Source organism: Phyllobates terribilis, unplaced genomic scaffold, assembly GCF_046119375.1.
Source record: "Phyllobates terribilis strain yellow unplaced genomic scaffold, ASM4611937v1 Scaffold_5__5_contigs__length_657084704, whole genome shotgun sequence".
In the NCBI taxonomy this organism is placed as follows: Eukaryota; Metazoa; Chordata; class Amphibia; order Anura; family Dendrobatidae; genus Phyllobates; species Phyllobates terribilis.
The window spans coordinates 65,876,292-65,890,930 of record NW_027362765.1 but is presented as its reverse complement, the minus strand read 5'-3'; the positions used below and the strand labels follow the sequence as shown (position 1 = coordinate 65,890,930).

The window sequence follows — 14,639 nt, the reverse complement described above, 5'->3', positions numbered from 1 at the left end:
ATGGGGACCAGAGCCACAAGATGGGGACCTGGATGGGGAACATTGCCACAGGATGGGGACCTGGATGGGGCACATAGCCCCAAGATGGGGACCTGGATGAGGCACATTAGTACAAGATGGGCGCCAGGATGGGGAACGTTGCTACAGGATGGGGACCTGGATGGGGCAAATAGCCACAGGATGGGGACCTGGATGGGGCACATTAGTACAAGATGGGGACTTGGATGGGGAACATTACTACAAGATGTTTTCCATTATTACTATATGATGCTAATTGTAAGACAATATTACTGTATGTGGCCAATTGGGGGAAATAAAATTGTAAAAAAAATAAAATAAAGCATGAAAAAATATTGGGCACTAAAAATGCTGTTTTATATGTAAACTAAAGTAAACACAAAAAAGTGCACGTTTATTATCGCCACATCCATAACGACCCAAGCCATAAAAAAATAAACACGGCAAAAATGTTCAAAAGGTGTATACAAAAAAAATGGTATCACTAAAAATGTCACATTGAACAAAGAATGCGGCCCCCCAAATTCAAATTTTTTCCATGTGCGGCCCATATACCCAGCCGAGTTTGAGACCCCTGCTCTATAGGGTAGACAAAATCAGGGACGAGGTCGTGGAACAGTTAGTTGTACCTCAGCAGTACCGTCGGGCAGTTCTGGAGATGGCACACACACACCGGCTGGGTGAACACTTAGGGGTTAAAAAGACGCAAGAGCGTATCCTGCAGCGGTTGTTTTGGCCGGGGATTTACGCGAAGGTCCAAAACTACTGCGAATCCTGCCCCGAATGTCAGCTGACCACACCCACCCCAAGTTTCCGTAGCCCATTGGTACCTCTGCCAGTGATAGAGGTATCTTTTGAACGGACCTGGTAGGGCCCATTGTAAAATCCGCTCGTGGCCACCACCATATACTGGTGGTTATCGACTATGCCACCCGGTACCCGGAGGCTGTACCGCTGCGCCACACCTCGGCGAAACTGATTGCACGGGAGCTGTTTGCCATGTTCTGTCGCCTTGGGCTACCTAAGGAGATCCTGACGGATCAAGGAACCCCTTTTATGTCCAAGGTGACGAGGGAACTGTGCAAACTACTAAAAATAAAACAATTGCACACCTCGGTGTACCACCCTCAAACCGACGGGCTAGTAGAACGGTTCAATAAACCCCTCAAGTCCATGTTAAAAAAAGGTGGTTTCTAAGGACGGAAGGGATTGGGACATGTTGCTACCCTATTTGATGTTTGCCGTCCGTGAGGTACCCCAGGCATCCACAGGGTTCTCTCACTTTGAGTTATTGTACGGCAGACACCCTAGGGGTTTGTTGGACGTAGCCAAAGAAACGTGGGAACAAGAGCCGACTCCACATAGTATATTTGAACACATGGCTAGTATGTAGGACCGGATCGTGGCGGTCATGCCCATCGTGAAAGAACATCTGTTAGATGCCCAGGCAGCACAGAAGCGCACATAAAATAAAAGAGCAACGGTCAGGTATTTTAACAAGGGCAATCAGGAGTTAGTACTTGTACCGACAGCCGAGAGTAAGCTCATGGCCAAGTGGCAAGGGCCATATGAAGTTCGAGAAAAGATGGGAGAGGTAAATTACCGGGTGTATTAGCCCGGAGGGAGGAAACCTGAGCAGCTTTATCATGTAAACCTGGAAACCTTGGAAAGAACAAGAGTGTTTAGTTGCAGACGTCACTCCGGACATGCCGCCAGAGAGTTCTCTACCTTCAGCCAGGGATGCGTCCGGGGAAGAGGTCAGGATAAGTGATGCTCTCACTAAACAGCAGCGACGGGAGGCTCACTCGCTGGTGCAGCAGAATACCGATGTGTTCTCAGAGCTACTGGGTAGGACTACGGTGCTCCAACATGACATGGTCACCGAACTTAGGGTAAGGGTACGAATGAGACCATACTGGGTACCCGAAGCCCGGAGGCAAGCCATCACGGCTGAGGTAAAACAAATGCTCTAGTTAGGAGTCATCGAGGAATTAAGGAGTGAGTGGGCTAGCGCCATCATATTGATCCCGAAAGCAGACGGATAGTTACGCTTCTGTAACGATTTCCGGAAATTAAATGAAGTGTCTTTACCACGCTCGATCTCACCAAGGGTTACTGGCAGGTACCTCTCACGAAATCGGCGAAGGAAAAGACAGCCTTCATAACTCCAGAGGGTCTATATTCCTATGTGGTCTTACCTTTTGGGTTACATGGCGCCCCGGGATACATTCTAGAGGCCCCATCAGGAGTATGCTCAGCGTATCTAGATGTTATTATCATCTTTAGCACCGACTGGCATACGCACACCTATCCCAGGTACAAGCGGTGCTGGATTCTGAGCCACGGGGTTAACAGCAAACCCAAAAAAATGTGCGATAGGGCTAGAGGAAGCACGATATTTGGGGTATGCGATTGGCCGAGTAGTTATCAAGCCCCAAATCAACAAAGTTGAGGCCATTAAAAGCTGGTCTAAACCATCAAGCACAAAACAGATGAGGGCGTTCCTTGGCATCCTTGGGTATTACCGCCGGTGTATACCTAATTTTGCTGGGAGAACGGCGGCCCTGACCGACTTCTTGAAAGTGGAAAAAAAATAAAATCAAAATCGGTAATAGTTCGGTGGAACCCTCAGGCAGAAGAAGCGTTTCAGCCCATGAAGTTGGCCCTGTTTGGGCAGTCAGTCCTCATCAACCCCAACTTCAAGGAAACCTTCATTGTACAGACAGATGCCTCGGAGGTAGGCCTAGGGGCGGCATTGTCCCAAAAGGTGAATGGTGAAGAGCACCTGGTCACCTACTTGAGTAGAAAGCTTACCCCAGCAGAGAAAAACTATAGCGTGGTAGAGAAGGAGTGTTTGGCTATTAAGTGGGCCTTGGAATCACTACGTTATTATTTGCTCGGGCGTCAGTTCCACTTGGTGACGGACCACTCACCCTTGGTATGGATGAGGAACGCCAAGGAGAGGAATGCGCGAGTCACCAGGTGGTTCCTGTCACTGCAAAATTACAGTTCCTCTGTAGAACATCGCGCTGGGAAGTCGCAGGCAAATGCGGATGCCCTGTCCCGGGCACCCTGTATGATGGCAAGTGTTCAACCCCTCAAGTTTGAACAGAGGGGGAAAATATGTGATCGTATACGAGGGACGTTATATATCCCCCAGAATGTGTACAGAGACCTATTAAACCCGTTGGAGTGCATTGCAGTCACAGACACAGCTGCGGCTGCAATGCAGGAATGAAGGTGAGCATTGACCTGGTCAGGCTATCAGGCTAAGACAGATTAAGTAAAACCCGGCAGGGCCTTCATTTCTTGGAGGAGGTCACAGGAAGGCAGTGGGGCGGCCTCCTCCCTCCAACGGAGGTTTTCCAGTGGCTCTTGCCACAGGTCCTTTAAAAACCGTAAAACAAGGGTTAGTGTTGTTCAGTGTTGGGACCTGCTAGGAGCATAGCAGGAAAGCTCGGCGGGCCTGTGTGTAGCTGAACTCACGCCTGGGAAGGCTCTGCATCTGTCAGGCTCTGAGAGGCCCGGCGCGGCTGTTGTCCACGGCAACCGTGCTTTATGGGCTTATGTTAACCCGGCGGCGAACCGGGCGACTGTCCTGTTTCACCCGTGAGTTGCTGAACGAAAGCTGTTTATGTTGGACTTGCTTGGGTCACTGCCTCAGTTACTGCATGGTGTGAACACCGCCACCTTACAGCTTGTACCATAAACAGCAGCCATGAAGGGACTGTAATAATACTAAGGTAAGTAAAGTCAAAACATCCATCCACAGGCATCAGAGGTCCCAGAATGTGGCAAACAATATTCTCGTTTTCCTTTCTGTTTCTATAGGTCAGAAAATAACACTGGAACTGGTCACTGCTGCTATCGCGCATCTGTTCTAAGGAATGATGGCTGCATTCACACACATTAGTTGAACACTAGCGCAGTATTCAGCTGCAGTCTGTATAACTGCACCACATGTTCTCACAACTATTGTTCACATTTTCCTTCATACGGTGTTTACATCCACGGGATCCAATATTACTGGATATATTTCATTGACCACATCTTTCTCCATATACTCTTCACATCACTGCATGTAAAAACTTCATAAGGTTGGCAATTCTTGAATTTACTTTTGCTTTGACAATGTAATTAAGATTGCTCAATGTTACCATTCTGAAACCTGATCACTCCGATTTATGCTGCACTCCGCGGTCATGTGACTAATTGGTATCAGATGGAAGTGTGAAAGTATCTCTAATAAATTGGTTGTTCAGTGTATAATACTGGGGGATAAAACAAGACTGAACACAAAACCTTCACAGCTTTCTACACTTCATATGGGAGATCTCATGACACCTTCTCTCCATCTACCTGATAATCCAGAAGAACATCGGGATCTTCTTGTTTACAGTCCTGTGGAAGAAGAGGACGGGGACATCTCTCTAGTGTTGTCCTCTTACTGGACGGATCTGGAGGAAACACATACAGGGACTGAATTCATTCTTTACATACAGATAATTATAGGCCATGTGTATTTAGTCCTGTCTATTACCTGGTGATGTGAGGGGCTGGGGAACCTCCATCATGACGTAATTGTACAGATCTTTGTGTCCTTCTAAATACTCCCACTCCTCCATGGAGAAATAGACGGTGACATCCTGACACCTTATAGGAACCTAACACATACAATGATACAGTCATCCCCCCGATCCCTTCATATCGTTACTGTATAATGTCCCAGCATTCCCAGCAGTGTCACCTCTCCAGTAAGCAGCTCAATCATCTTGTAGGCGAGTTCAAGGATCTTCCGGTCATTGATGTCCTCATGTATCAGGGGGTGAGGTGGAGGCCCCGTGATTGGGCTCAGGGGTCTTACCAATCCCTCAGACACAGGGTCCTGAGAGCGCTCACTAGAGGTCTTCTTCACTACTGTGTAATCCTGGTTATGGAGAGACACATTAATAAATCTCACTACAGACATATCCAGAGTCCTCACCTCTCCAGTTCTGTCCATCTGTTATTCCCATAGATAAGAATGATGTAATGTGACGTCATCAGAATCTCTCACCTCTCCAGTAAGCCGGAAGAGGATCTCTAGGGTGAGGTGTAATATCCTCTCCGCCATCTTGTTCCTCTCTCTATCCATAAAAGATGGTCAATCAGGAGAATTCTCTTATATAGAAGATCTCCACTGAAAGGATCCGATATTGTAGGGAACTGAATAGGGAGAAGATGACGATGTAACATCATAAAGATCCCATGTAAGAAATCTCCGGAGCTGTTACCGGCTTCACGTGATCACTACATCCAGTCATGGCCCCGTCCTGCCCCCGGTATAAAACACAATCGCATTATAGTCACATAGAGAAATTTACAGTGCAGAGACTCGGTGCTTCCCCCAGGACTGAGTCCTGTCCCCTCTATCACACAGTCCCTGCTCCCTCATTACCGGTCCCCAGTGCAGAGTCCCGGTGCTTCCTCCAGGACTGAGTCCTGTCCCCTCTATCACACAGTCCCTGCTCCCTCATTACCGGTCCCCAGTGCAGAGTCCCGGTGCTTCCTCCAGGACTGAGTCCTGTCCCCTCTATCACACAGTCCCTGCTCCATCATTACCGGTTCCCAGTGCAGAGTCCCGGTGCTTACCCTAGGACTGAGTCCTGTCCCCTCTATCACACAGTCCCTGCTCCCTCATTACCGGTCCCCAGAGCAGAGTCCCGGTGCTTCCCCCAGGACTGAGTCCTGTCCCCTCTATCACACAGTCCCTGCTCCCTCATTACCGGTCCCCAGAGCAGAGTCCCGGTGCTTCCCCCAGGACTGAGTCCTGTCCCCTCTATCACACAGTCCCTGCTCCCTCATTACCGGTCCCCAGTGCAGAGTCCCGATGCTTCCTCCAGGACTGAGTCCTGTCCCCTCTATCACACAGTCCCTGCTCCCTCATTACTGGTCCCCAGTGCAGAGTCCCGGTGCTTCCCCCAGGACTGAGTCCTGTCCCCTCTATCACACAGTCCCTGCTCCCTCATTACCGGTCCCCAGTGCAGAGTCCCGGTGCTTCCTCCAGGACTGAGTCCTGTCCCCTCTATCACACAGTCCCTGCTCCCTCATTACCGGTACCCAGTGCAGAGTCCCGGTGCTTCCCTCAGGACTGAGTCCTGTCCCCTCTATCACACAGTCCCTGCTCCCTCATTACCGGTCCCCAGTGCAGAGTCCCGATGCTTCCTCCAGGACTGAGTCCTGTCCCCTCTATCACACAGTCCCCGCTCCCTCATTACCGGTCCCCAGTGCAGAGTCCCGATGCTTCCTCCAGGACTGAGTCCTGTCCCCTCTATCACACAGTCCCTACTCCCTCATTACCGGTCACCAGTGCAGAGTCCCGGTGCTTCCCCCAGGACTGAGTCCTGTCCCCTCTATCACACAGTCCCTGCTCCCTCATTACCGGTCCCCAGTGCAGAGTCCCGATGCTTCCCCCAGGACTGAGACCTGTCCCCTCTATCACACAGTCCCTGCTCCCTCATTACCGGTCTCCAGTGCAGAGTCCCGGTGCTTCCCCCAGGACTGAGTGCTGTCCCCTCTATCACACAGTCCATGCTCCCTCACTACCGGTCCCCAGTGCAGAGTCCCGAAGCTTCCTCCAGGACTGAGTCCTGTCCCCTCTATCACACAGTCCCTGCTCCCTCATTACCGGTCCCCAGTGCAGAGTCCCGGTGCTTCCCCCAGGACTGAGTCCTGTCCCCTCTATCACACAGTCCCTGCTCCCTCATTACCGGTCTCCAGTGCAGAGTCCCGGTGCTTCCCCCAGGACTGAGTGCTGTCCCCTCTATCACACAGTCCCTGCTCCCTCATTACCGGTCCCCAGTGCAGAGTCCCGGTGCTTCCCCCAGGACTGAGTCCTGTCCCCTCTATCACACAGTCCCTGCTCCCTCATTACCGGTCCCCAGTGCAGAGTCCCGGTGCTTCCCCCAGGACTGAGTCCTGTCCCCTCTATCACACAGTCCCTGCTCCCTCATTACCGGTCTCCAGTGCAGAGTCCCGGTGCTTCCCCCAGGACTGAGTGCTGTCCCCTCTATCACACAGTCCCTGCTCCCTCATTACCGGTCCCCAGTGCAGAGTCCCGAAGCTTCCTCCAGGACTGAGTCCTGTCCCCTCTATCACACAGTCCCTGCTCCCTCATTACCGGTCCCGAGTGCAGAGTCCCGGTGCTTCCCCCAGGACTGAGTCCTGTCCCCTCTATCACACAGTCCCTGCTCCCTCATTACCGGTCCCCAGGACTGAGTCCTGTCCCCTCTATCACACAGTCCCTGCTCCCTCATTACCGGTCCCCAGTGCAGAGTCCCAGTGCTTCCCCCAGGACTGACTCCTGTCCCCTCTATCACACAGTCCCTGCTCCCTCATTACCGGTCCCCAGTGTAGAGTCCCGGTGCTTTCCCCAGGACTGAGTCCTGTCCCCTCCATCACACAGTCCCTGCTCCCTCATTACCGGTCCCCAGTGCAGAGTCCCGGTGCTTCCTCCAGGACTGAGTCCTGTCCCCTCTATCACACAGTCCCTGCTCCCTCATTACCGGTCCCCAGGACTGAGTCCTGTCCCCTCTATCACACAGTCCCTGCTCCCTCATTACCGGTCCCCAGTGCAGAGTCCCAGTGCTTCCCCCAGGACTGACTCCTGTCCCCTCATTACCGGTCCCCAGTGCAGAGTCCCGGTGCTTCCCCCAGGATTGAGTCCTGTTCCCTCTATCACACAGTCCCTGCTCCCTCATTACTGGTCCCCAGTGCAGAGTCCCGGTGTTTCCCCCAGGACTGAGTCCTGTCCCCTCTATCACACAGTCCCTGCTCCCTCATTACCGGTCCCCAGTGCAGAGTCCCGGTGCTTCCCCCAGGACTGAGTCCTGTACCCTCTATCACACAGTCCCTGCTCCCTCATTACCGGTCCCCAGTGTAGAGTCCTGGTGCTTCCCCCAGGACTGAGTCCTATCCCCTCTATCACACAGTCCCTGCTCCCTCGTTACCGGTCCCCAGTGCAGAGTCCCGGTGCTTCCCCCAGGACTGAGTCCTGTCCCCTCTATCACACAGTCCCTGCTCCCTCATTACCGGTCCCCAGTGTAGAGTCCCGGTATTTCCTCCAGGACTGAGTCCTGTCTCCTCTATCACACAGTCCCTGCTCCCTCATTACCGGTCCCCAGTGCAGAGTCCCGGTGCTTCCTCCAGGACTGAGTCCTGTCCCCTCTATCACACAGTCCCTGCTCCCTCATTACCGGTCCCCAGTGCAGAGTCCCGGTGCTTCCCCCAGGACTGAGTCCTGTCTCCTCTATCACACAGTCCCTGCTCCCTCATTACCGGTCCCCAGTGCAGAGTCCCGGTGCTTCCCCCAGGACTGAGTCCTGTCCCCTCTATCACACAGTCCCTGCTCCCTCATTACCGGTCCCCAGTGTAGAGTCCCGGTGCTTTCCCCAGGACTGAGTCCTGTCCCCTCTATCACACAATCCCTGCTCCCTCATTACCGGTCTCCAGTGTAGAGTCCCGGTGCTCCCCCCAGGACTGAGTCCTGTCCCCTCTATCACACAGTCCCTGCTCCCTCATTACCGGTCCCCAGTGCAGAGTCCCGGTGCTTCCCCCAGGACTGAGTCCTGTCCCCTCTATCACACAGTCCCTGCTCCCTCATTACCGGTCCCCAGTGCAGAGTCCCGGTGCTCCCCCCAGGACTGAGTCCTGTCCCCTCTTTCACACAGTCCCTGCTCCCTCATTACCGGTCCCCAGTGTAGAGTCCCGGTGCTTCCCCCAGGACTGAGTCCTGTCCCCTCTATCACACAGTCCCTGCTCCCTCATTACCGGTCCCCAGTGCAGAGTCCCGATGCTTCCTCCAGGACTGAGTCCTGTCCCCTCTATCACACAGTCCCTGCTCCCTCATTACCGGTCCCCAGTGCAGAGTCCCGGTGCTTCCCCCAGGACTGAGTCCTGTCCCCTCCATCACACAGTCCCTGCTCCCTCTTTACCGGTCCCTAGTGCAGAGTCCCGGTGCTTCCCCCAGGACTAAGTCCTGTCCCCTCTATCACACAGTCCCTACTCCCTTATTACCGGTCCCCAGTGCAGAGTCCCGATGCTTCCCCCAGGACTGAGTCCTTTCCCCTCTATCACACAGTCCCTGCTCCCTCATTACCGGTCCCCAGTGCAGAGTCCCGGTGCTTCCTCCAGGACTGAGTCCTGTCCCCTCTATCACACAGTCCCTGCTCCCTCATTACCGGTCCCCAGGACTGAGTCCTGTCCCCTCTATCACACAGTCCCTGCTCCCTCATTACCGGTCCCCAGTGCAGAGTCCCAGTGCTTCCCCCAGGACTGAGTCCTGTCCCCTCTATCACACAGTCCCTGCTCCCTCATTACCGGTCCCCAGTGCAGAGTCCCGGTGCTTCCCCCAGGATTGAGTCCTGTTCCCTCTATCACACAGTCCCTGCTCCCTCATTACCGGTCCCCAGTGCAGAGTCCCGGTGCTTCCCCCAGGACTGAGTCCTGTCCCCTCTATCACACAGTCCCTGCTCCCTCATTACCGGTCCCCAGTGCAGAGTCCCGGTGCTTCCCCCAGGACTGAGTCCTGTACCCTCTATCACACAGTCCCTGCTCCCTCATTACCGGTCCCCAGTGTAGAGTCCCGGTGCTTCCCCCAGGACTGAGTCCTATCCCCTCTATCACACAGTCCCTGCTCCCTCGTTACCGGTCCCCAGTGCAGAGTCCCGGTGCTTCCCCCAGGACTGAGTCCTGTCCCCTCTATCACACAGTCCCTGCTCCCTCATTACCGGTCCCCAGTGTAGAGTCCCGATATTTCCTCCAGGACTGAGTCCTGTCTCCTCTATCACACAGTCCCTGCTCCCTCATTACCGGTCCCCAGTGCAGAGTCCCGGTGCTTCCTCCAGGACTGAGTCCTGTCCCCTCTATCACACAGTCCCTGCTCCCTCATTACCGGTCCCCAGTGCAGAGTCCCGGTGCTTCCCCCAGGACTGAGTCCTGTCTCCTCTATAACACAGTCCCTGCTCCCTCATTACCGGTCCCCAGTGCAGAGTCCCGGTGCTTCCCCCAGGACTGAGTCCTGTCCCCTCTATCACACAGTCCCTGCTCCCTCATTACCGGTCCCCAGTGTAGAGTCCCGGTGCTTTCCCCAGGACTGAGTCCTGTCCCCTCTATCACACAATCCCTGCTCCCTCATTACCGGTCTCCAGTGTAGAGTCCCGGTGCTCCCCCCAGGACTGAGTCCTGTCCCCTCTATCACACAGTCCCTGCTCCCTCATTACCGGTCCCCAGTGCAGAGTCCCGGTGCTTCCCCCAGGACTGAGTCCTGTCCCCTCTATCACACAGTCCCTGCTCCCTCATTACCGGTCCCCAGTGCAGAGTCCCGGTGCTCCCCCCAGGACTGAGTCCTGTCCCCTCTTTCACACAGTCCCTGCTCCCTCATTACCGGTCCCCAGTGCAGAGTCCCAGTGCTTCCCCCAGGACTGACTCCTGTCCCCTCTATCACACAGTCCCTGCTCCCTCATTACCGGTCCCCAGTGCAGAGTCCCGGTGCTTCCCCCAGGATTGAGTCCTGTTCCCTCTATCACACAGTCCCTGCTCCCTCATTACTGGTCCCCAGTGCAGAGTCCCGGTGCTTCCCCCAGGACTGAGTCCTGTCCCCTCTATCACACAGTCCCTGCTCCCTCATTACCGGTCCCCAGTGCAGAGTCCCGGTGCTTCCCCCAGGACTGAGTCCTGTACCCTCTATCACACAGTCCCTGCTCCCTCATTACCGGTCCCCAGTGTAGAGTCCTGGTGCTTCCCCCAGGACTGAGTCCTATCCCCTCTATCACACAGTCCCTGCTCCCTCGTTACCGGTCCCCAGTGCAGAGTCCTGGTGCTTCCCCCAGGACTGAGTCCTGTCCCCTCTATCACACAGTCCCTGCTCCCTCATTACCGGTCCCCAGTGTAGAGTCCCGGTATTTCCTCCAGGACTGAGTCCTGTCTCCTCTATCACACAGTCCCTGCTCCCTCATTACCGGTCCCCAGTGCAGAGTCCCGGTGCTCCCCCCAGGACTGAGTCCTGTCCCCTCTTTCACACAGTCCCTGCTCCCTCATTACCGGTCCCCAGTGTAGAGTCCCGGTGCTTCCCCCAGGACTGAGTCCTGTCCCCTCTATCACACAGTCCCTGCTCCCTCATTACCGGTCCCCAGTGCAGAGTCCCGGTGCTTCCTCCAGGACTGAGTCCTGTCCCCTCTATCACACAGTCCCTGCTCCCTCATTACCGGTCCCCAGTGCAGAGTCCCGGTGCTTCCCCCAGGACTGAGTCCTGTCCCCTCCATCACACAGTCCCTGCTCCCTCATTACCGGTCCCCAGTGCAGAGTCCCGGTGCTTCCTCCAGGACTGAGTCCTGTCCCCTCTATCACACAGTCCCTGCTCCCTCATTACCGGTCCCTAGTGCAGAGTCCCGGTGCTTCCCCCAGGACTAAGTCCTGTCCCCTCTATCACACAGTCCCTACTCCCTTATTACCGGTCCCCAGTGCAGAGTCCCGATGCTTCCCCCAGGACTGAGTCCTTTCCCCTCTATCACACAGTCCCTGCTCCCTCATTACCGGTCCCCAGTGCAGAGTCCCGGTGCTTCCTCCAGGACTGAGTCCTGTCCCCTCTATCACACAGTCCCTGCTCCCTCATTACCGGTCCCCAGGACTGAGTCCTGTCCCCTCTATCACACAGTCCCTGCTCCCTCATTACCGGTCCCCAGTGCAGAGTCCCAGTGCTTCCCCCAGGACTGAGTCCTGTCCCCTCTATCACACAGTCCCTGCTCCCTCATTACCGGTCCCCAGTGCAGAGTCCCGGTGCTTCCCCCAGGATTGAGTCCTGTTCCCTCTATCACACAGTCCCTGCTCCCTCATTACCGGTCCCCAGTGCAGAGTCCCGGTGCTTCCCCCAGGACTGAGTCCTGTCCCCTCTATCACACAGTCCCTGCTCCCTCATTACCGGTCCCCAGTGCAGAGTCCCGGTGCTTCCCCCAGGACTGAGTCCTGTACCCTCTATCACACAGTCCCTGCTCCCTCATTACCGGTCCCCAGTGTAGAGTCCCGGTGCTTCCCCCAGGACTGAGTCCTATCCCCTCTATCACACAGTCCCTGCTCCCTCGTTACCGGTCCCCAGTGCAGAGTCCCGGTGCTTCCCCCAGGACTGAGTCCTGTCCCCTCTATCACACAGTCCCTGCTCCCTCATTACCGGTCCCCAGTGTAGAGTCCCGATATTTCCTCCAGGACTGAGTCCTGTCTCCTCTATCACACAGTCCCTGCTCCCTCATTACCGGTCCCCAGTGCAGAGTCCCGGTGCTTCCTCCAGGACTGAGTCCTGTCCCCTCTATCACACAGTCCCTGCTCTCTCATTACCGGTCCCCAGTGCAGAGTCCCGGTGCTTCCCCCAGGACTGAGTCCTGTCTCCTCTATAACACAGTCCCTGCTCCCTCATTACCGGTCCCCAGTGCAGAGTCCCGGTGCTTCCCCCAGGACTGAGTCCTGTCCCCTCTATCACACAGTCCCTGCTCCCTCATTACCGGTCCCCAGTGTAGAGTCCCGGTGCTTTCCCCAGGACTGAGTCCTGTCCCCTCTATCACACAATCCCTGCTCCCTCATTACCGGTCTCCAGTGTAGAGTCCCGGTGCTCCCCCCAGGACTGAGTCCTGTCCCCTCTATCACACAGTCCCTGCTCCCTCATTACCGGTCCCCAGTGCAGAGTCCCGGTGCTTCCCCCAGGACTGAGTCCTGTCCCCTCTATCACACAGTCCCTGCTCCCTCATTACCGGTCCCCAGTGCAGAGTCCCGGTGCTCCCCCCAGGACTGAGTCCTGTCCCCTCTTTCACACAGTCCCTGCTCCCTCATTACCGGTCCCCAGTGTAGAGTCCCGGTGCTTCCCCCAGGACTGAGTCCTGTCCCCTCTATCACACAGTCCCTGCTCCCTCATTACCGGTCCCCAGTGCAGAGTCCCGATGCTTCCTCCAGGACTGAGTCCTGTCCCCTCTATCACACAGTCCCTGCTCCCTCATTACCGGTCCCCAGTGCAGAGTCCCGGTGCTTCCCCCAGGACTGAGTCCTGTCCCCTCCATCACACAGTCCCTGCTCCCTCATTACCGGTCCCCAGTGCAGAGTCCCGGTGCTTCCTCCAGGACTGAGTCCTGTCCCCTCTATCACACAGTCCCTGCTCCCTCATTACCGGTCCCCAGTGCAGAGTCCCGGTGCTTCCCCCAGGACTGAGTCCTGTCCCCTCTATCACACAGTCCCTGCTCCCTCATTACCGGTCCCCAGTGCAGAGTCCCGGTGCTCCCCCCAGGACTGAGTCCTTTCCCCTCTATCACACAGTCCCTGCTCCCTCATTACCGGTCCCCAGTGCAGAGTCCCGGTGCTTCCTCCAGGACTGAGTCCTGTCCCCTCTATCACACAGTCCCTGCTCCCTCATTATCGGTCCCCAGGACTGAGTCCTGTCCCCTCTATCACACAGTCCCTGCTCCCTCATTACCGGTCCCCAGTGCAGAGTCCCAGTGCTTCCCCCAGGACTGAGTCCTGTCCCCTCTATCACACAGTCCCTGCTCCCTCATTACCGGTCCCCAGTGCAGAGTCCCGGTGCTTCCCCCAGGATTGAGTCCTGTTCCCTCTATCACACAGTCCCTGCTCCCTCATTACCGGTCCCCAGTGCAGAGTCCCGGTGCTTCCCCCAGGACTGAGTCCTGTCCCCTCTATCACACAGTCCCTGCTCCCTCATTACCGGTCCCCAGTGCAGAGTCCCGGTGCTTCCCCCAGGACTGAGTCCTGTACCCTCTATCACACAGTCCCTGCTCCCTCATTACCGGTCCCCAGTGTAGAGTCCCGGTGCTTCCCCCAGGACTGAGTCCTATCCCCTCTATCACACAGTCCCTGCTCCCTCGTTACCGGTCCCCAGTGCAGAGTCCCGGTGCTTCCCCCAGGACTGAGTCCTGTCCCCTCTATCACACAGTCCCTGCTCCCTCATTACCGGTCCCCAGTGTAGAGTCCCGATATTTCCTCCAGGACTGAGTCCTGTCTCCTCTATCACACAGTCCCTGCTCCCTCATTACCGGTCCCCAGTGCAGAGTCCCGGTGCTTCCTCCAGGACTGAGTCCTGTCCCCTCTATCACACAGTCCCTGCTCCCTCATTACCGGTCCCCAGTGCAGAGTCCCGGTGCTTCCCCCAGGACTGAGTCCTGTCTCCTCTATAACACAGTCCCTGCTCCCTCATTACCGGTCCCCAGTGCAGAGTCCCGGTGCTTCCCCCAGGACTGAGTCCTGTCCCCTCTATCACACAGTCCCAGCTCCCTCATTACCGGTCCCCAGTGTAGAGTCCCGGTGCTTCCCCCAGGACTGAGTCCTGTCCCCTCTATCACACAGTCCCTGCTCCCTCATTACCGGTCCCCAGTGTACAGTCCCGGTGCTTCCCCCAGGACTGAGTCCTGTCCCCTCTATCACACAGTCCCTGCTCCCTCATTACCGGTCACCAGTGTAGAGTCCCGGTGCTTCCCCCAGGACTGAGTCCTGTCCCCTCTATCACACAGTCCCTGCTCCCTCATTACCGGTCCCCAGTGCAGAGTCCCGAAGCTTCCTCCAGGACTGAGTCCTGTCCCCTCTATCACACAGTC

The 14,639-nt window shown here is 55.9% G+C and overlaps 1 protein-coding gene across 6 annotated transcripts in view; it reads right to left on the bottom strand.

Annotated features, from left to right (window-relative positions):
- Positions 1–14,639, bottom strand: part of LOC141270740 (oocyte zinc finger protein XlCOF8.4-like) — a 64,469-nt gene that overhangs the window by 49,269 nt on the left and 561 nt on the right. For 5 of the 6 annotated variants that reach the window (XM_073680836.1, XM_073680837.1, XM_073680839.1 and 2 more), the window contains exons 2-5: positions 5,075–5,223; positions 4,766–4,945; positions 4,559–4,682; positions 4,378–4,475 (exon numbers count right to left, since the gene is read on the bottom strand). In XM_073680836.1, coding sequence (XP_073536937.1) covers positions 4,378–4,475; positions 4,559–4,682; positions 4,766–4,945; positions 5,075–5,152 — 480 coding nt within the window. In that variant the 5' untranslated portion in view covers positions 5,153–5,223. The remainder of the gene's footprint in view (positions 1–4,377; positions 4,476–4,558; positions 4,683–4,765; positions 4,946–5,074; positions 5,224–14,639) is intronic. The other variant, XM_073680841.1, reaches the window with a different exon arrangement.